The sequence below is a fragment of the Cajanus cajan genome, chromosome 5 (assembly GCF_000230855.2).
Source record: "Cajanus cajan strain Asha chromosome 5, NIPB_CcT2T_4, whole genome shotgun sequence".
Taxonomy (NCBI): domain Eukaryota; kingdom Viridiplantae; phylum Streptophyta; class Magnoliopsida; order Fabales; family Fabaceae; genus Cajanus; species Cajanus cajan.
In genome coordinates, this window is record NC_138521.1 from 27,969,635 (window position 1) to 27,991,601 (window position 21,967).

A 21,967-nucleotide genomic window follows, 5' to 3' on the forward strand; every position below is an offset into this window, starting at 1 on the left:
CGAATCTTGATGATTGGCATTTTATTATTCTCTTTTATAGCAAACATGCAGGATAGTGTGGCCAAAGCATCTGTCAATTGGTTTCCTTCCCTTGGGGCATGTTCAAAAGTGATGGATTTGAATTAAGGTACTGAACTTTTGACATATTCCCAATATGGGATTAGCTTGGAGTCCCTAGTCTGCCATTCTTCTTTCAACTGGCATACTACTAAGGTAGAATCGTCATAGACTTCTAGTTTTGTGATACCATTGTTAAGAGTAGCGTGAAAACCCAATATGCAAGGTTCATATTTAGCCATATTGTTTGTGTAGTCAAAATCTAGTCTTGCTATCACCAGAATGTTCCTTCCCTAGGGTGATGTTAGAATGACACCTATCCCATGCCCCATCAAGTTTGAGGCACCGTCAAAGAACATGGTCCAGGTTTTGCCATTAGCTTGTCCTTTTCTTTCATCACCCAAGGCTAAGACTTCTTCATTGGGGAATTCATCTTGTAAAGGATGATATTCCTCTATTAGGTCGTGGGCTAGGTAATCTGCCAGGGTGTTGCCGTTGATTTCCTTTTGACTGGTATAGGTAATGTCATATTTGGATAACAGTACCTGCCATCTGGCAACCCTTTTAGTGAGTATAGGTTTTTCGAATAGATACTTGATGGGATGCATTCTAGATACCAACCATGTGGTGTGTCTTATCATATGCCATCTTAATCGTTGGGCAGCCCAAAAAAAAGCGCAACAAGTCTTCTCAAGGTGTGAATATCATGTTTCATACTCAATGAATTTCTTACTCAGATAATATATGGCCCTTTCTTGGCTTTTAGTGTCATCTTGTTGTCCTAGCACACATCCCATGGAGTCCTCAAGTACTATGAGATATAGAATTAGAGGCCTTCCCTCGACAAGAGGGTACCAACACTGGTGGATTTACCAAGCATTGTTTGATCCTATCGAAGGCATGTTGACATTCTTGATTCCATTCTATTGATTGGTTTTTTCATAGTAGCTTGAAAATGGGTGCACATGTATTTGTTAGCTGAGATATGAATCGGGCTATGTAGTTTACCCTCCCAAGGAAACTTCTAACTTCCTTTTTTGTCTTAGGGGGAGGCATCTTTGTGATGGCTTTTACCTTATATGGCTCTACCTCTAGTCCCTTTTCTCTGATGATGAATCTAAGGAGTTTTCCAAATCAGACTCCGAAGGTACATTTGGTAGTATTCAACTTCAATTGATACTTTTGGAGGCGTTGGAAAAATTTCCTGAAGTGGATGAGGTGATCATGCTTTCTTTTTGACTTTGTGATCATGTCATCCACATAGACTTCAACTTCTTTATGGATCATATTATGGAATAAAGTCATTATGGCCCTCTAATAGGTAGCCCTAGCATTCTTCAATTTGAATGGCATTACCTTGTAACAGAACATTCCCCAAGGCATTATAAAAGATGTTTTCTCACAGTCTTCAACAACCATCTTAATTTGGTTATACCTCGAATATCCATCCATGAATGAAAAGATTGTGTTTGTGGCAGTATTGTCTACCAACATGTCAATATGCGATAGAGGGAAGTCGTCTTTTGGACTTACTTTGTTCAAATCTCGATAGTCTATGCAAACCCGAACCTTTCTATTCTTCTTCAATACTAGCACTATGTTTGCGAGCCATTTGGGGTAATGGGAGACAACTTGAAACCCAGTGTCTAATTGGTTTTGCACTTTTTCTTTTATCTTAAGGAACCATTCAGGTTTAACTCTTTGAAGTTTTTGCTTTACAGGACGAGCTCCTTCGTTTATGGGTAACTTGTGCTCAATGATTTTAGAATCCAAACCTAGTATGTCATGGTAAGACCAAGCGAAGATGTCGACATACTCTTTTAGTAGGTTAGTTAATTGGAACCTAACGCCCTTTTTTGATCTTTTCCCAATAAGGATTTCCTTTTTATCCTCTCCTTGTTCGAGGTTGACTTTCTTGACTCCTTCCTGATGAGGTTGGATCATGCAGATCACTTTGCCTAATAATCTTTGTATGTCAGGAGAGATGCCCTCCTCGAATTCAGTTAATGCGTCATGGACATTTGGAGTTTGATTAACTTCTTTTTCCTTGATCATGTTTGCTTTTAGGTTTTGTGATTAGTTTTTAGAATTTAATGAAAAGAAGGAGAGAGAAAAGAATAAATAGAGGATTCGAATAAAAGACATGTTATTATTAATGCTAAAAATAAAAATTTATACAAGCCCTTATAATGTGTGACCCATGACTACGAACGAGAGTCATGGGTTGGAAAAGAAACAAATTAACGAAAACCACTAGAGAACCCCTCTTATAGTAACTTCTCAACATGCCACTCCAAGATCACTTCTCACTATACTTGGGTAGTGGTTGCTTGTCAATGCTAGGTGCATTGGTGTCAAAATTCAACCATCAGGCATCTATGAGTCCTTTTGCACGCGATACTATAAGGCCTTGCAATCTTCTGGATCCAGAGTGGTAATCGCACCTTTCCTCGGGCTTGTACCATACTAGATAGGGTGGATCTCTCTTTTTTGTTGGGGAATTCGTACTAACATTGAAGCCTCCAAGAGTTGAGGCAACAACTTTGCATAGGTAGTGTGAATCTTATTAATCTCCCTATCTGTTCTAGGCTTCATACTAGGTGTGGCACTAGTCACTTGAGGGCAAGCGGAGAAGGTCACTACGTTGACTCCTCCTTCTTTTTTCTTTCGAAAGACTTTTTTAAGGTCCTGGTTCATGGGAGCCTTCCCTATCTTCCTACTCTTTAGGCCTTTCTCAACTCTTTTCCCGATGGTGACTATGTCAGCAAAAAGGGTTGACGTATTTCCTATCATCTTGTCGTAATAGGGTCCGATTAAGGAGTTGATGAACATGGTCACGGTCTCCTTATCAGATAGTCGGGGTTCCACTTGTGTAGCCAGCTCCCTCCATCTCTATGTGTAAGCTTTGAAAGGTCCGTCACCTTTCTTGTTCTGGCTCTACAGATCTGACCTGTCAAGTATCAGGTCGATGTTGTATTTGTAGCCTTTTGAGAAATGCATCAGCGAGTTGTTTCCAAGTCTGGACTTTTCCTCCATCCAATTGCATTTACTAGTTCAAAATGACATCTAATAGACTCTCCTAGAAGCCATGTATTAGGAGCTTCTCATTATTGGTATAGGCAGCCATCTTTCGACAGTACATCATTAGATGAACTCTTGGGCAGCTGGTCCCACAAGAAAATTAGGGATCTTGAACTTCAAAGGGAATTCAATGCCTTGTACTAGGCACATCTCTACAGCTTCCTTGATGTCAAAGCTATGACCCTCAACAACCCTTAGTCTTTCCTCCAAGGCATTCAAATGGTCTTTGGAAGCATCTCCAACATTACTAGCACTGTTGTCGTCGTGTTGCAACTTATTCATGGCTTCGAACATTTGAGCCATTTTTTCTTTGAGTTGTGTGAGCTCCTCATTAAGCACAAGATTTTCTTTCTTGTAGGGCCTCTATAAATCTTCACTTTTGAGTCTCTATGAGTACGAAGTGTTGAAAAGCCACCTTCAAGGGGGGGAATTTTCTATTAGTCTAATGAATGAAGATGCATGAAGGAGGTTTCTAACAAAGATTAGGTGACCCTTCCTTTAAAGGTGGATCATTGGTGTTCTTTTTCGTAATATTTTACGATGTGACAAAGGTCACACTAATCAGAGTTTGCTAGTCTTTGTTAGAGAGCTCTTTGCGATCCTAGTTAGAAAGGTGCATGGGATGCATGTCTGTCTCTTTTTTTTTGTTTATTTATTTATATTTTTTTATTATACGCTCTTTACATGATGATGCATTTGTTTTAAATTTTTTCTTTATCTTAGGGGAATTATTTAAAACAAACAAACAAGGTATGCAAACAAATGTAATAAACAAATGCTCAGACAACATACACCCATAAACAGTTACGTTCTAATCCATGGGTTGGGGTTCCTGCGAAGAAAAGTGCATAATATAGGGTAGTTCTAACTATTCTCACCGATCTTTAAAAGGCTCCTAAGGTGCCCCCATTATAGGGATCCAGTATCTCTATCGCTGTCACCTAGTAGACTCTATGGTCCATCGCAGTATTTCGAGCTTGAGTAATCGATTATCACCTTGACTGTGATTTTTGACAACGACCTGTAGGCTCAAGGCCATCACTTGGGTCGGTTGTACATCAACCACTCCCTATGGTTATCTCATTCTTGCCCCCCAGGTGTAGGGAGAATTGTTGTGTGCAATGGTTTGTATATAATTTTTATTTCAAACATAGCGATGAATTTAAACAAGCAAGCATATATTAAAGTCACGCTAAAATAAATATTTGCAAAAAAGGTAAAAGAGGTAAATATTTGAATTATTGTTTTTATTTTGTTAAATTTGTCATTTAACGAGCCTGGCCCTCTTTAAGCTTTCCAAGTGGAGTCCCCATCTGTCGGAACTCACAATATTTTGATCTTGCCCACATATGGTTTTGACTTCTATTTGAAAATCTCATTAGTCTAGGAACACCCGAAGACTAGACTATTCGTTCACCAATGATTTTTTGAAAAAAAGTTCTTAAAAGTCACCACCGATATTTTACTCAAAACATCACAAAAGAAAAAGGTTTTGAAAAAGTTAATTATGGCCTTGATAGCTAGAATTAGATTTAGGGGTCGATTATACGTAGGAAAGGTGTTAAGCATCCTACAACGCCCTAATTTTGTACCTTGTGATGATTTTAGCATAATAATAAACAATTATTTTAATATTTACCCCTTTATTGACTATTTACATATTTAAGGTTTACATGATGAACAATTTGTTATGAATGAAACAAATTAAATAAATAAAACAGAGAGAATTGCTAAGAAATACCTCCGGAACAAACTTTTATAGAAAGAACTTCGAATTTCAGTGCAAAGGCGCGTTTTACAAGGATAAAAACAATATATACACTTAACTACTATATACAAAAAAATGGAAAACAAGCTATATAAAGTATATACAATAGAAGACTAAACAACTATAAGGTGAACACATATTTTATATTCATGATAAACAAAAGTCTAAGAAATACATCCTCTCTAGGAGCTTTCTCTAGCTTCCTAGTCATAAATCTTGCTAAAGGTCCAATAACCTTCAAGGATGGTCCTCCAAAAAATTGTTTTTGATAAAATAAACAATTTTTTAAAATTTTGTTTGGATATTCTTATTTAAATTATTTTTGAAGAAAAAAAAGTAATTTATTTTAAATATTTTTCCCAGATTAGAATAGTTTGTAGTTTTCTTTTAAATAAACACATAGAGATAGCAGTTAAAGCGTATAAAGCGTATTTAATTTACATCGAAGTAGTTGCTCGGGGGAGGGGGTGGTCTCATCCCCAACCCCACCCCGTTCCGTCATCGGTCTCATTCAAAGGTCTCTTTTGACCTCTCCTCCGCCCTCTTCTTCCCTTCTTCCCTTCTTCCTTATCCCAGTTCTAAGCTCTCTCTTTCCCCCATTGAATGACTTCTGCCACTACATATATATATCACCGTCGTCGTCGTCGTCATAATCATTATAATTCTAACTTTTTAACCATTTTCGATTCTCTCTAACCATGGGAATTTGCCATTCCGCCACCAAAGTTAGCAGCTCCATCGGCAACGCCAACGACAACGCCAATGGTAACGCCGTCACCGTCATTCAAGGCGGCAAGGGGACCGCGAAGCCGAAATCGGAGACGGTAAAGGCGAACCGTCGACGGCGCAAGGCGAGTCCGAAGAAGAGGCCATGCGGTAAGCGCACTGAATTCGGTTACGAGAAGGATTTCGATAAGCGTTACTCGCTGGGGAAATTGCTAGGACACGGCCAGTTCGGTTACACCTATGTCGGAATCGACAAAGCCAATGGCGATCGCGTCGCAGTTAAGAGGCTCGATAAGAGTAAGGTAATTTCTATTTTCGCTCCACCTACTTCTCAATGTGATCGTCGTTCTAGTTCTAAATCTTATAGTGAGGAATAAATTGATCTGTGTTCGGTAGATTCATCCTTTTTTTTTATTTTAGGAATTGATTTGGTTTCTTAGTGATGTGATGTCTTGAATTTGGTGGCAGATGGTTCAGCCTATAGCCGTTGAGGATGTTAAGCGAGAGGTCAAGATTTTGAAAGCACTCGCTGGTCACGATAATGTGGTTCAGTTTTATAATGCTTTTGACGATGATTCTTACGTGTACATAGTTATGGAGTAAGTTGCTTTGGCAGTTGATTTGATTCTAATTTGTGCTTCTATGATTTTGAGCATTGAAATATGTCCTGGATTTATCTTTGGGAAGCTGAATTATCAAATTGTGGTTTGTTCACTTCCTGTGTGTTTTATACATGTATGTATGTGCTTCTTAGGTTATGCGAGGGTGGAGAACTGCTAGATCGGATATTGGCCAAGTAAGTTTTGTATGATTTTTTTGTGTTTGCTATTTTTCTTACTGTACCACAACACTTTATTTCTTGAGATTGGAAGTGTTTGTCACATAGTCCTTTGCATTATACAACTTATACTACAGTCTCTGACTTTGCTTAATGTTATAAGATATTGTTCACTTTAGTCATTAATTCGATGAAAAAATGTAGTGGAATAGTAGAGCTAATGAATCATTTTATGAAGTTGGAGATTAAAATGAAAGTTTTTTTTGATGTCACTGACTATAGTGACTACTGACAAACACTTAGAATCTCAGGGACTAAATTGGAGATTTACTCATTTTGGTTATGTATCACTTCAAAATTTCTATGTTGAAATTGTAGAACCGGTCAATAATGATTTGTGGGTCCACGTTTATGTGTTTGGCAAAAAGTTGTTTTTGCGAACCAGAACTTACTTCCTCTTCATCTGTTTAATCAGGAAGGAAAGTCGTTACACTGAAAAGGATGCAGCGGTGGTTGTAAGGCAGATGCTCAAGGTTGCAGCTGAGTGTCATTTAAATGGTATGGTGCACCGGGACATGAAACCAGAGGTATGATCAAGCACATTTGTGTAACTGCCAAATTTGTGTGAACTAGCTATGATCCGTTCTACAAGATGCTGCTATATAATAACTTTTTTTTCCTATTCATTTAGAATTTTCTTTTCAAATCAACCAAAGAAGATTCACCTTTAAAGGCCACAGATTTTGGTTTATCAGATTTCATAAAACCTGGTGAGGAAAAATCTTAATTTTCATGGTTAATTTGTTTCTTTTTCTTTTCTTCCGTTTTTGTTTCAGATTTGTTCTCTTATTTCTTTGGTTGAGTATCAGACATGTTCGTGTAATTTTTATTTGAGAATTCTTGTTCTCTATCTTTGAAAATTAAAAACTGCAGGAAAGAAGTTTCATGATATGGTTGGCAGTGCTTACTATGTTGCACCTGAAGTGTTAAAACGTAAGTCAGGCTCTCAATCAGATGTGTGGAGTATTGGTGTTATTACATACATATTGTTGTGTGGAAGGCGCCCATTTTGGGATAAGACTGAGGATGGTATCTTCAAAGAGGTATAATACATTATTATTTTGTAATTTTCCGATTTTTCCAATTTATGTGGGACTCATTGTCCATTCTTGTTTCTTAATGACATGATAATTCTATGACCTTTACTTTAGTTGTCCACTTGATTTTGAGTTTTTTCAAAGGAATATGCTTTAACTTTTTTTATTTTGTGTAATTTATAATCTGATATATGCAGGTCTTACGTAAGAAGCCCGATTTCCGTCGGAAACCATGGCCAACTATAAGTAATGCTGCAAAAGATTTTGTTAAAAAATTATTGGTAAAGGATCCTCGGGCGAGATTAACTGCTGCTCAAGCTTTATGTATGTATTTGTTTATTATGTTATTTGAGCATTTAAGTGATATGTGTCTGATAACAAAAAAGTAATGATGATAATGATAAAGTTAATAATAATAATGACTTATGATGCTCTCACTGCCTAAAATTTAGGCTATCCTATATAACACCTAAAATTTAGGCATTGAATTTATAAATTCAAAATGCATCACATTTTAAATGCAAAATTTATTGTTAGAAAATAAAAGATTTTTTAATTTAATGCAAATATATAAGTTAATGATCACAAATATTAGAAGTCATACATTGCCAAATTATTCTCATTTTGTAGTTTCTATCATGTGACTACTTTTTAAAATTTTGCTTTTATTTTCTTTTTCTGAGAACAATTTGTATTTTTTTTTTTTGACAAAAACACAATTAAGCCATTTCATTAGAAATAAACTGAGCAATACATGAGGGAATCCAAGCAAAAAAACAGGAACAAGCAAAAGATCTTGACTATCTAGCTAAAGTATGAGCAACAAGATTAGCTTGTCTCCTAATGAACTTTCTTGTTAAGTTCGATTGGTTGGAAAGAAACAAATGACATCTATGAATGATAGAATCATATTCTGAGTGTATTGGGGAAATTGTGGACTGTGGTACGCTGTAAGTCATCTATAATTTGTTTGCAATCTGATTCTATGATGACTTGGGGGAGGTTTTGAGATACTATCCATTTAATGGCTTCTGACATAGCAAAAGATTCTGCTTCTCTTGCAATAGGGGACCCATACTGCCATCCTGTTTTGGCTGCAATAAAGGCTCCTTTATCATCTCTAATGCACATTCCGTAACCATAACTCTTAGAGGTAGTGAAAAGTGTTGTGTCAACGTTGCATGTTACTGTTCCTGCCCTAGGCTTTTGCCAGCGCACTGTATGCCTTACTGAATTTGATATAGGAGTTGATTTGGTGCAATGCTGCCGCCATTCATTAGAGTTGTTCTGGCAGTTGAAAGTGCAATATGAGGTAGTGAGATACGTGTGTTCCATACCTGATCATTTCTTCTTCTCCAAATACACCATAATACTAGTACTACCTCTGAGAATGATGAGTTGTTGAAAGTGCTTAGCATATCAAACATTATACCTGTTGCACTTTCTCCTGAATTAACACGATTCTGCACTTCAGGACCAACTGTGGAGAAGGCCCAAATTTCTTGAGATGCATGGCATGTGAAGAAAGCATGCTATTCATTTTCTTGATCCCTGTTGCAGTGAGGGCATATCATTGTGCATGGTACTCCTTTCTATTGAAGCTTTTCCCGAGTTGGAAGACACCCACGTAAAACTCTCCATAGAAATATTTTCATTTTCTAAGGAATTTTAAGCTGCCAGAGACGTTTCCATGGTCGTGGAATTCTTTGATGCGTATTGTCGATAAGGTTCTCCAGGTGATAGTATGCTGATTTTACAGAGTAAATGCCCTTCTTGTTTAGTGTCCAAGTGATTATATCAGGCTCATGCAAACTTAGCAATGGAATTTCCTGAATGTCTTGGGCGTCCTGCATTGTGAATAGGGTGTTAATTAATTTCGTCTTCGAAGCATGATCAATGAGGTCAGCTACTTTCATGTGGAGTGAACCTTTTGTAGGTTGAGATGTAACATAGGACCATTTTGTCTTCATAGCTGGGGATCGCACCAAGGGTTGATACTAAAGTCACTTCCAACGCATTTACACGGATTCCTTCTTTTGCCAATACTCGTGAAGCAAAGATGCTATGCCATACAAAGCTAGGATTATGTCCAAGAGTGGCTGCCAAGAAGTCCCCTTTGGGAAAATATTTGGCTTTGAAGACCCTAGTAACAATAGCATTTGTGTAGATAAGAAATTCCAACCCTACATCCCTAGCATGGCTAGGTTAAATCCGTAGAGGTTTCGAAAACCTAAACTGCCATATTCCTTATGTGCTGATAGATTTTCCCAACTCATCCAATGCATTCCTCTTCCATTGTTCCTGTCTGAACCCCACCAGAAAGAATTAAGCATACGCTGTATTTCATCACGTAGGTTTGAGGGAATTAGAAAGACACTCATGTAATATGATGGGATAGATTGTGCAACTGCTTTGATCAACGTTTCTTTTCCAGCTTTGGGTAGATGTCTTCCAATCCATGATTGTATTTTCTTCCATATTTTATCTTTCAAATTATTAAAAAGAGCTTTCTTTTTGCGTCCAAGCATTGATGGTAGGCCAAGAGCCCAAGATATTTGCCCATTTCAATGCATTATGTGACACCAAATATGTTATTTATACCAGTCCTTGTTTCAGGTAGGGTGTTCAAACTATAGTAGACTTCGGATTTTTGAAAATTGATGGCTTGTCCCGAAGCATTTTCGTACTGTTGGAGGATGAGCTTGAGGACATTACATTCTCGGTCTGTTGTTTTACAGAAAAGAAAAGAATCGTCTGCAAAAAGCAAGTGTGTCAATTGAGGTGCTCCTATACAAACCTTGCTTTCATGTAAGTCACCCCGAGCTTTTGTACTATGGAGTAGAGCTGATAAACCCTCAGCACAGATTATGAATAGATATGGAGATGTGGGTCTCTCTGTCAGAGACTTCGAGCTGGGTTTATAGACTCAGTCTCCTCCCCATTTAGTTGAACTATGTATTGAGTGCTCTCCATGCAAATCTTCATCCAATGATCCCAACAAGAGTGGAATCCCAACTTTAGCATTAAAGCTTGCAGGTAAGCCCAATTAACCCTATCAAATGCTTTACTAATGTCAATTTTTAGAGCAACCTCGCTTGCTTTACCTTGTTTCTTACATTTCATATGATGGATTGTTTCAATGGCGAGTAGGACATTGTCCAATATGGACCTATGCTCCACGAAAGCCGACTGCTCATTTGAAATATATTTGGCCATGAGGGGCTTCATTCTATTTGCCAATACTTTTGAAATGACTTTATAGATTACATTGCTTAGTGATATGAGTCGTAAGTCTTTCATTGACGTAGGGTTGTCCTTTTTTGGTATAAACGCAACATTAGTTTTAGTAAGTTGCGTGGGGAAGCTTCCTTGGTTTAGCCACTGAACGCCTGCCTGAAAAACTTCCGATCGAAGGAGATTCCAAAATCTTTTATAGAATCCAGGGTTAAGGCCATCTGGGCCTGGAGATTTATTGGAGTGCATCTTTGAATTCTTCAATGCAGAAAGGCTTATGTAACTCATCATTATCTTCCTCTGAAATTTTTGGCTTGATAAGATTTATGATATGTGAGTTATCACTAAATTGGGGTGAGAAAAGTTGTGTGAAATAGTTGTGAGCAATATTACACACGGCTATTGGATTCGAGGTAGAAGTGCCATCATCATCTGTTAATTTAGTTATCGTGTTCCTTTTTTGGCACGCACTAGCCATGGCATGAAAAAATTATGTCTCCATCCTTCAACCAGTAAATTTTTGCTCTTTGCTTCTAGAATGCATTCTCTTGTTCAATAAGTGAAGAGAGTTGGTTCTGCATATGTGTGTACATGTGAGCAGATTCAAGGTCCTGCTTATTTCTAAGCTCCATAAGTCTTCTTCTACATGCATCAATTGGAGCTTTGAATCTAGTACGAATTTGTTTACCCCACTCATCAATTTCATTTGAACATAGGTGCAAGTGTTGTTAAGATATCAGGGGACTACCATCTCTTCCAATTGTTCTCTACTAAGTCCTGAAGTCCAGGTTCAGATAACCAGGCATTTTCAAATCTAAATGCTTGTCTCTTGCACTGATTTAATTGGAGGAATAGTTTCAGGATTATTGGATGATGATCTAATCTGGCAGCAATGGTTGTGTGTAACTTGCAATGAGGGAAAAGATCAAGCCATGATTGAGATGTCATGGCTCTATCCAGACGTTCTTCCACTTGCATAGGAGTGCCTCTGTTGCAAACCCAGGTGAAATCATAGCCCTTAAGAGGAAGATCAATGAGCCCTACATCAACCATTGCAGAACGAAATCCGTTCAAGAGCTAGGTTGGGTGGTTATGTTGACCTCTCTTATTAGAGGATGATAAGAGGTCATTAAAATCTCCAAATATACACCATGGGAGAGAACTGTCTTGAGAGAGATAACATAAAAGGTTCCATGATTCCTTACGATGATTTCCATCAGAAAAACCATAAAAACCCATAAGCCTCCTAGGTAGATTATTAGGGTGCGTGATTTTAACATTGATGAAACTGTGAGAATAATTGATCAGATGAGAAGAATATGGGTGTTTCCAGATAAGAGCTATGCCTCCTCTCTTACCAACGCTATCAATAGCAAAAAAGGATCAATAGCTTCATCTTCTTGGGCGCTATTTGAGGAATCATGCATGGTTTGGTTATTACTGGTCGTTGCGCCATCATGGGTTCTTTTTTCAGGGATGATCATGGTAGGGATACTTGTAGTGTCTTCATTATCAGGTTGTTGAGTATTGCTAGGTTGAGGAGGTGGTATTGCTAGCAAGGATGGATTTTTTAAGATCTCCTTCATTAAATCATAATGTTTTTGTAGCCATTGATTCGCAGGACTTTCAATTGCTATATTTTGAATAGTAGTATTTGCTTTATTAGTTCTGTGATATGCTCCAAATCCCGTATATTGTGGGATTTCTGATCCTGAAGAATCTTCACATAACCATCGTGAGTTTGCAATGGTGTTTCGTGAATCTGCTCGAAGCTCTGATCCCTAGCTTCGTTTTCCGTCGTCATGAGGCATGGAAAACAACCTTTCACAATTGTCATCGAGATGGCCAAGAAGTCTATAGAAGAAGCAATATGGACCCAGACACTCATATTTGAATATGACCTCAATAGCCTCCCCTCCTTGCTTTTTGATTCTTTTAGACTTCTTGAGTGTGTGACGTACATCTATGAGTACTCGTAGTCTCATATAGGTTCTCCAGAATTGTTGAGTGTTCTTCACGTCGTAATCCAGGAATTCATCGATATGATTACCAAGATTTTGTCCTACAATCTGAGAATAGAAACCCATCGAAACATTGTCAATTTGAATCCAAAATGGGACCTTGAATAAAGGAATTTGACTTGGTATATCTCCATCCTTGATAATTCCCAGAATGAGTAGATATCTATTGAAAGACCATGGGCCAAGTTTCAAGATTCTTTGGATGTCAAGGGTGTGATAGAATTGGAAGAGAAAGAGACCAAGTTCGATCTCGCGTATAGACACCCCACATCGTGGTTGCCATACTTCGCCATTCTTTCCTTCATCATTGTTGTGCGTATTTTCCTCTCTGTCAAGAAGCATCCCACTAAACAGAGTGAAAACTTCGTGGGAGGTTTCTTGCTAGCATTATCTGGAATAATCATGTCATCGTCTAGGTCTATGGCCATGTTGTTGAGATTTAATTCCTCCATTCAGAAGCAACATTGGTTGCGAGCAGGGATGCAGTGCGTGATATCGAGATGGGAAGAAGACGCGGGTTTTGTGAAATTAGGGTTAGGAGCTTCTCATGCAGAGAGAATACATCTAATAGGGAGAGAATTCAAGTTGAAATTTTTTCTGGTTTCCACAGAACAATTTGTATTTTAATCATGAGCAATTACTCAATTGTTTGTAATAATTTAAATTATACATATTATCTTCTCATTTTTTTTGTGAGATCAATTTGTCTTTGAATGTTTGATTGAATGCAATATATGTGATTAAAAAAGCTTTTATGTGTAAAAAGAGTGTTAACATCAAACACTTTGTTATTGGTTAAAAATTATTGAAAATTAAGGTGTATAAAACATTCAAACTGGTCTAAAAAAAACCAAACTCTGAAAAAATATGAATTGAACAACTTTACGGAGATGGTTTGGTTAACTGAACCCTGTTCATAGTGATAAAGTGGTTCAGTTTCAGTGCAATTCTTTAGAAAAGCTGAACCATTCGTGGGTGTGAAAAGATAACTGAACCAACCAAAAAAATCCAAACCAAACCTATCCAAATCCTTTAAAAAAAATCCTAACCAAACCACTTTATAAGAATGGTTTGTTTCGAATCGGACTGTTTCTATAAAATGGTTTGGTTCATTTTATTTTTTGAAAAACATTAATCTTTTGCAAAGCCCTATTGAAAACTACAAATTCAAAAAAGAGACTCATTAAATAAGTGATACCTATTAAAATTTGTGATTTCCAATAAATTTCAGTCAACTGTAGAGTGTTTCAAAGAGTGTTTTAGAGTGTGTCACTTCCAATTCTCTTATTGAGGAATGCTTGCAACACTTGCAAGCAACACACTCTTGAGCATACTTTTTTTAACACACTTCATTATTGGTTCAAATTTATTGAAAACTACAAAATCAAGAGAGAAAAAAACTCATTAAATGACAAGTGAGACTTACCAAAATTTGTAACTTTCAAAAACTTTCAGTCTGTAGTAAAGTGTGTTGCTAACATTCTTCACTTCCTCAATAAAACTTGTATTATAACGTATGTGAGAAAGAAATTGGAATGTAAGATATTGGTATTAATTCATTTTTACATTTTACTATCTGATATGTTTGTAAAACTTAGAGTGCTAACCCTTATCTATACTATCATAATGTTAACTAAATGGGAAACAAATCATGAAATAAAGAAATACGATAACCAATTCGAAGAGATAACGAGGAAATAGGAAAAATAATCCTAAAGGATAATCTAAGATATGATCAAGATAATATTTGATATTTTCATATGTTCTAACACTCCCCTTCAAGTTAAGGCTTAGCTTACTAAGTTTTAAGCTTGTAACAAATAATCTCTATATAAAAACTAAACTGTAGAAGGGCAGTGCTAGGATGATTTTTGGGACTGCCACCAGGTCAGCTAATATTTTTAGGAAGGCCATGCTGCCAAATTGGGGCCAAGTTGATGTCTCTAATCTCACTGTAGTTGATTTAACCTAAGAGGAGAGCTTTGAGTAGAGGAGATCAAGGGTCAACTAGAGAAGAGAAAAACAATACCAAACAGCCCTAGAAAAGCCAGAACGAGGGTGCATGAGAACCAAAAATCAACAAATTAAGTGCAGATGTGATACCAGTGACCAAACATCAAAGAAGAAACACAACAGGAGAGAAGCTAATTTGACGAATTAATCATGAAAATAAAGTAGAGATCTGGAGCTGAGGGACTCAGCAGGGATTTTGAAACAGGTTATGGAGGATGATACCATTCTGAAATCATGGGATTTTAGGTAGAGGAGAGAATATAGACTGAATATAAGTTATTTACATTATCTCTATAAAATCTCAAATTGTTTTTGTGTCACTAAATTTAACTAACTCTCTTACAAAACATGGAATCCAATGGCTCTGAGCATATCTTTAGTGTTGTTCAAGTAGCATTATCTATTCACAGAATTTGTTTGGTCAAACTACTGTTTTTCTACTTTGCAAAACATTTTTGTAAGAAAAGCTTTCCCTAATGTTGAACTGTTTTAAACCTGATAATTCCAGCACATCCATGGGTTAGAGAAGGAGGGGAAGCATTGGAGATTCCTATTGATATATCTGTCCTGAACAACATGCGGCAGTTTGTGAAGTATAGTCGATTGAAACAGTTTGCACTGAGGGTAAGAAATTAATTCTAGCCTTTTTCATGTCAGGAGCCATGGAACTTGTTTGAGGTCCAGCTTTTTTGATACTTGATTACTGTTGGAATATATGGAAATATCATGTCATATCTTTTAGATTATCCTCTAGAGCTAGTTTCCCTATTTTTTCTTTATCTCTTGGGATTAGACGATTAGTTACCATATTTCTTTATCTTGTCATGATTTATTTCCCGGTTTCACTAAATATCTAGGATTATAATAATTAGTTTAATTAAGGCTAATGCTATAGGTTTTTCAACATGTGATTTGAACAATTACCCTGCAGGCATTGGCAAGCACACTTAATGAAGAAGAGCTGGCTGATCTAAAAGATCAATTTGACGCTATAGATGTGGACAAAAATGGTTCTATTAGCCTGGAAGAGATGAGACAGGTAGCTTTTAATTTACTGGCTTTGTTACTAACTTAAGTCTAAGAAAAAAGTGCGTGTATAGATTGTGTAAAAGTTTTTTTCACTGTTATCCAATCACGTATGTTAAGTTTGTTGACTTTTGATAATAATAATCATCCTAAAAATCATATCATAGCTGATTTCTAGTTAGTTGATAGTGTAAAATCTTTTATATTGACAGTGACAGTGCATCTTCATGAAACTAAATCTAAATACATTTATTTATTGGTATCTAAATACATCACTTATCTATTGGTGAGCAAATTATTCCCTTAAAATATTGTTTCACTACTTTAGCTAAAGGGGAGATTTTCTGCAGGCTCTTGCCAAAGATCTTCCTTGGAGGTTGAAAGAATCACGTGTGCTAGAGATATTGCAAGCGGTTAGTATGTTTGATCTTTTACAAGCAACACACATAGTTTTGTTTGCTGTTTCTCAGCCTTTGTTCTAGGTCTAAAATTTGTTATATAATACTCCTATGACAATTTATTGGTCCCCCAAAACCACTCTTTTCCACTAATGTTGCTTTGTCCTAATCTTTAGCTTGCAAAAATAGTTGATTCAATATTGTGTTTGCAGATAGACAGCAACACTGATGGGCTAATTCAATATTGTGTGTTTGCAGATAGACAGCAACACTGATGGGCTAGTGGATTTCCGTGAGTTTGTAGCAGCTACATTACATGTGCATCAATTGGAGGAAGACTCTGACAAGTGGCGGCACCTGTCACTGTCTGCTTTTGAGATATTTGACGTAGATAAAGATGGCTATATTACTCCAGAGGAACTTAGAATGGTTGGTCTCACATCTTTTGTCGAGCTGCTAACACAGTTATTATGAAAAAATTTCTTGAAGATTTGAAATAGTTCTCTTGCAGTTTACTTACCTATATTTGAATTCTTTTTAAGATTTACTTTTAGGTTGTAAGTGCCTAGCTAGAAGATGAAGTTAAAACCAATCAATGTACATAGTTGCTGCAGCTTATATTCCTTTTTTGCTTTTCAGCATACAGGCTTGAAAGGCTCCATTGATCCTTTGCTCGAGGAAGCTGATATTGACAAAGATGGGAAAATCAGCCTACCAGAGTTTCGTAAACTTCTAAGAACTGCAAGCATGGGTTCTCAAAAGATTTATACCGCATGTGGCTATGTGCGGAGGATATAGATTAGAGGTGCTTCAGAGACTGAGATAAGTTTGGGGATGCGAGAGTGGTGGAGTTCCTCTAAGTTATTATGTGATTGTGCTGAAGCTCTTAAGATTATTTTCTATTATGCAGATTTTAATAACCATCTGCGTTGATAATCTTTGAAACAAACTCCAGTTATTGATCGTGGTATCCCCTGCACGGGGTTTATGTCTACAATGTCACGAGGCTACTTCAAGATCTGTTTGGTAGAGTTTGTGTAGACCCTGCGTGGATTGGCTTCAGGTATTGCAGTTTCAGCAGTCTCATATATGTCGGGGTTTTCTTGGTTGTGCAATGCATGCAATGTGTAACTAAATGATTTTTTTTTTGCCACAGAAGAAAAAAATAAAACTAAATAAACATGAAATGAGATACGGGGATCAAATTCTTTTCTCACTATTTTTCCACCTCTTATTTTATTTCCCTGCAGAAAACGACTGCAGCCTGCTGTTCTTAGTAGATACTAATGAAACGATTGCATAAATTTGGGTTATAAAATCCGAATTCACACTTCTGTATCATCCGATATATGCATCATTTACGTTTGGAATTCGGGATTTCAAAACCCGAATTCTAAACGAGATTTTATAAAATTGATTTATTATAATTTAAATAATTTTTAAATATTTATTTTAGTATTTTGAATGATAAAATAAATGACATTGTTATCTCAATAAAAATAAGAATATTATATTTATATGTTAAAATGTATGTTTTGTCTATTTAACTTTATCATTAATATAAATTATATTTTTTTTTTAAAGAATGTAAGAATGATATTATCATTCACTTTATGTTAAATTGTGGATTGTTTACATAAATATAAAAACAAAATTAAATTTAATCAATTATACAATCTTAAAATTTATCTATCCAAATATACAAAAATATTGTTCATAATTTTTTTTTAAACAAGATTTCAAAACAGAAATCACAATGTTAATTATGTCATGCTATTTTAAATCAGTTTATAATTTGGGTATTTTAAATTTATTCAATTATACAACCCTAAAATGTATATATCCAAATACACAAAAATATTGTTTATAAATTTTTTTTCTAAATGATCTTCTTTGTATATTTATATACACAAATGACTTTTTCTGCCTATTATATACTAAAGTAGTCTAACGTTATTATTTAACTGTGAATTCGAGATTCCAAAACTCAAATTCACGGTGTGAATTATGTCAAGCATATTTTAAAATCAGTTTAGTACCCGGGTATCTTAAAACTCGAATTCTAATGATTTTTTAAAATTTTAATTTTATTCAAATTTTTAAATAGCTATTTTAATATTTTAATAGTAGAATAGAAATTATTTTTAATTTCAAAAAGAGTATTTTAATTGATATTTTGAATCATTAAAAATTTATATTTATATTTTTAAATATATACTTTGGTATTTTAATGATATTTTATTTTTTCATGGATTTGTATTTTGTCTCAATTTTTTATATTTTAATTAATTTTAACTTGTATAATTTGAAGATAAAATTAATTAATGATGATATAATTTATAACATAATTAATTTACATTGTAACAAAATATTAATATTAATTTTTTTATCCTTTTTTTTTACTTTTAATAATAAAATAATGTGTAAATACAACAATAAAGGTGGACATTATTAGAGTGGATTAGAGCTTCTCAAGGGTGAGGACATTTGTTTTTCGAATGTCCTGGGGTTTGATAAAGAGAACAACATTTAGGTTGTCCTCTTTCTCTTAGGTCCATCTTAGTGCAAATACGACTTGATTTTGGGCGACCTTTTGAACTTATTCACATGTCTGCATTGTAGCATATTTGTGGTATGTGATAGGTTGGCCTATAATCTTGGTGATGCATTTGGCCGAATGATTCTTTGTATGCGTTGGAGACATAATCCAACATGTATACGAGATGTATGTATGTTGTGTAATCAATTTATATGTGCTTACATGCAACAATTCTGTATGAACATAGCATATGCAGTTTCTAAAATTTTCCATAGTCGCACCATTATTGATCCAATCTTACAGCAAAATTTTCAATTTCCCTTCGACATTCTCATGCATTAGTCATTCCTCCACCACAAATTGTGTATTGCATCTGTCAAACTGTTTAATGTAGTGAGAGTTTTCCTTTTCTTGTTCTTTTTCAATGAATTATGATAGAGTTTTTGTATAAACTCTACAAGATGCCATCATTGCTTCCGCTTGCTTCCCCCTCTTGATAAAATATTCGTTACACTTTTCGTATGTAGAGTTTATTAATGCACATACCAGTAGATTTATTGATTTCTTCAATATTGAATTGATGGATTCAACAAGATTTGTAGTCATGTGTCACCATTGTTGTCCTCCATCCCATGCAAGTGTCCATTGTTGCTTGGGAATTTGATCAACCCAGTAGTTACAAGCTTATTCATTTACTGCCTTTAGAATGTAGTAGTGGTTGTTAAACTTGGGCTGTGTCACGACATACCCTGAAGAAAAACAAGTTGGAGTTTGTAAGAACATTGAACTATGTTAAAATTAAATGGTAGTTACTTAATTGTAGTACTAACCCATACGAACAACTTTTTTTTTTGTGTTGCATTCTTGAAATGTCTCATAAAATTTTGTGCGATATGTCGAATGCAAAACACATGCACGAAGTTGTTTGGTGTCCAACCACTCCCTAGTTGTGAGTATGCACTAATTATTGAACTATGCCTATCAGAAATAAGGCAAAGCCCATCTTGTGTCGTGACGTGCCTTTTTAGGTTCTTCAAGAAGAAGTACCAAGCATTTGTCATCTCCCCTTCAACAAGAGCAAAGGTTATCGGAAAGATTTGATTGTCCCCATCTTGTGCAACTACCACTAATAAAGCCCCTCTATACCTTCCATACAAAAAAGTTTTGTCAACTTGAACTATAAGCTTGCAGTATCTAAAGCCATCAATGCATTCTTTAAATGTCCAAAATAAACGACGGAATTTGACTGTCTAGAATGAGTTGTGCAATTTTATCATGCATTGGTAATGTTTGTTTTTCAAAAATTGTACTAGGAACAAATAATTTAAGGGCTTCAATCAGTCTAGGAAGATTGGTGTATGACTCTTCCCAATTTCTATACAATTTTTCAATAGCCATTTGTTTTGCCAACCACGTTTTTTTGTATGTGGTGGTGTAGCCATGATCCTCCCTTACTGACACATGAATAGTTATTGCATTTGAATCGGTGCGATCTGGCCTGTCAATTTTTTCGTTGTAATCTTAACTATTGCTTTTTTCTGTCACTAAAGACAAAGCTCTATAAGATTCTTAACATTTGGAAGTAGGCATTGCATTTGAATCAGTGTGATTTAGTTCGTCAATTTTGTCAGTGCAAAATTGATCGTTGCTTTTTTGTCACTAAAGATGAAACTCTATAAGATTTATGATATGTGAACAATGATTGCATTTGAATCGGTGCGATTTGGTTCATCGATTTTGTTAGTTTAATCTTAATCGTTGCTTTTTCTATCACTAAAGACTAAGCTTTGTAAGATTCTTGACTCGTGAATAGTTATTGCATTTGAATCGGTGTGATTTGGTCCATCAATTCTGTCGATGCCATATCGATCATTGCTTTTTCTATCACTAAAGATGAAGCTATATAAGATTCCTAACGCATGTGAATAGGTGTGATCTAGTCTGTCAATTTTTTTGGTGCAATCTTGGTTGTTGCTTCTTTTGTCACTAAAGATGAAGCTCTGTAAGATTGTTGACACATGAATGGTGATTGCATTTTAATTGGTGCGATCTGGTCCGTCAATTTTGTTAGTGAAATCTCGACCGTTGCTTTTTCTATCACTAAAGATGAAGCTTTGTAAGATTCTTGATGCGTGTGAACAGGGATTGCGTTTGAATCGGTGCAATCTAGTTCGTTGATTTTGTCGATGCAATCTAGTTCGTTGATTTTGTCGATGCAATCTTGACCATTGCTTTTTTTGTCACTAAAGATGAAGTATAAGATTCATGACGTGTGAATAGTGATTACATTTAAATCGGTGCAATCTGGTCTATCGATTTTATCGGTGTAATTTCAGCCATTTCTTTTTCTAACACTAAAGATAAAGCTTTGTAAGATTTCTGACACATGTGAACAAGGATTGCATTTGAATCAATGCGAGCTGGTACGTCAATTTTGTTGGTGCATTCTTGATCATTTCTTTTTCTGTCACTAAAGATAGCTCTATAAGATTCTTAACATGTGAACAATTATTGCATTTGAATCGATGCGATCTGGTCCATCAATTTTGTAAGTACAATCTTAATCGTTTCTTTTTCTATCACTAAAGGTGAAGCTTTGTAAGATTTCTGACACGTGTGAACAATTATTGCATTTCAATCGATGCAATCTGGTCTATCGATTTTGTTGGTGCAATCTTAACCATTATTTTTTTTGTCACTAAAGATGAAGCTCTATAAGATTCCTGATACGTGTGAACATGGATTGCATTTGAATCGATGCGATTTGGTCTGTCGATTTTGTCGATGCAATCTAGACCATTGTTTTTTTTTGTCACTAAAGATGAAGCTTTGTAAGATTCCTAACATGTGAATAGTTATTGCATTTGAATCGGTATGATTTGGTACATCAATTTTGTCAGTCCAATCTCGACTATTGCTTTTTATATCACTAAAGATGAAGATTTCAAACACATGTGAACAAGGATTGCATTTCAATCAATGCGATTTGATCCGTTGATTTTGCTGGTGCAATCTCAATCGTTGCTTTTTCTATCACTATAGATGAAGCTATATAATATTCCTAACGTGTTAACGAGGTAGAAGGTATGACAATTAGTGTATTTTCACAATTATCATTTTCTAAACATTTTAACCCACATTAATGAGATTATTTGTTTCAAAATACAAATTATAATCTATAAAATTGTCAAACTACATTAATTTCATTAATAGTCGTGTAGATAATTCG

The 21,967-nt window shown here is 35.6% G+C and overlaps 1 protein-coding gene across 2 annotated transcripts; it reads left to right on the plus strand.

Moving 5' to 3' along the window:
• The first annotated feature begins 5,321 nt into the window (after positions 1-5,321).
• LOC109816679 (calcium-dependent protein kinase 28) lies at positions 5,322-17,415 on the plus strand. Of its 2 annotated transcripts, XM_020381761.3 has the most exons (12): positions 5,325-5,934; positions 6,101-6,231; positions 6,387-6,428; positions 6,886-6,997; positions 7,102-7,180; positions 7,344-7,513; positions 7,705-7,831; positions 15,284-15,399; positions 15,707-15,814; positions 16,152-16,214; positions 16,458-16,628; positions 16,839-17,415. In XM_020381761.3, the coding sequence occupies exons 1-12, from the start codon at positions 5,605-5,607 to the stop codon at positions 16,995-16,997; spliced, it is 1,608 nt and encodes a 535-aa protein (XP_020237350.1). In that variant the 5' UTR covers positions 5,325-5,604; the 3' UTR covers positions 16,998-17,415. The 2 variants fall into 2 exon arrangements, with proteins under 2 accessions (XP_082931294.1, XP_020237350.1); XM_083075168.1 differs by lacking the exon at positions 16,839-17,415 and having other exon boundaries at positions 5,322-5,934; positions 16,412-16,622.
• Positions 17,416-21,967: the final 4,552 nt, after the last annotated feature.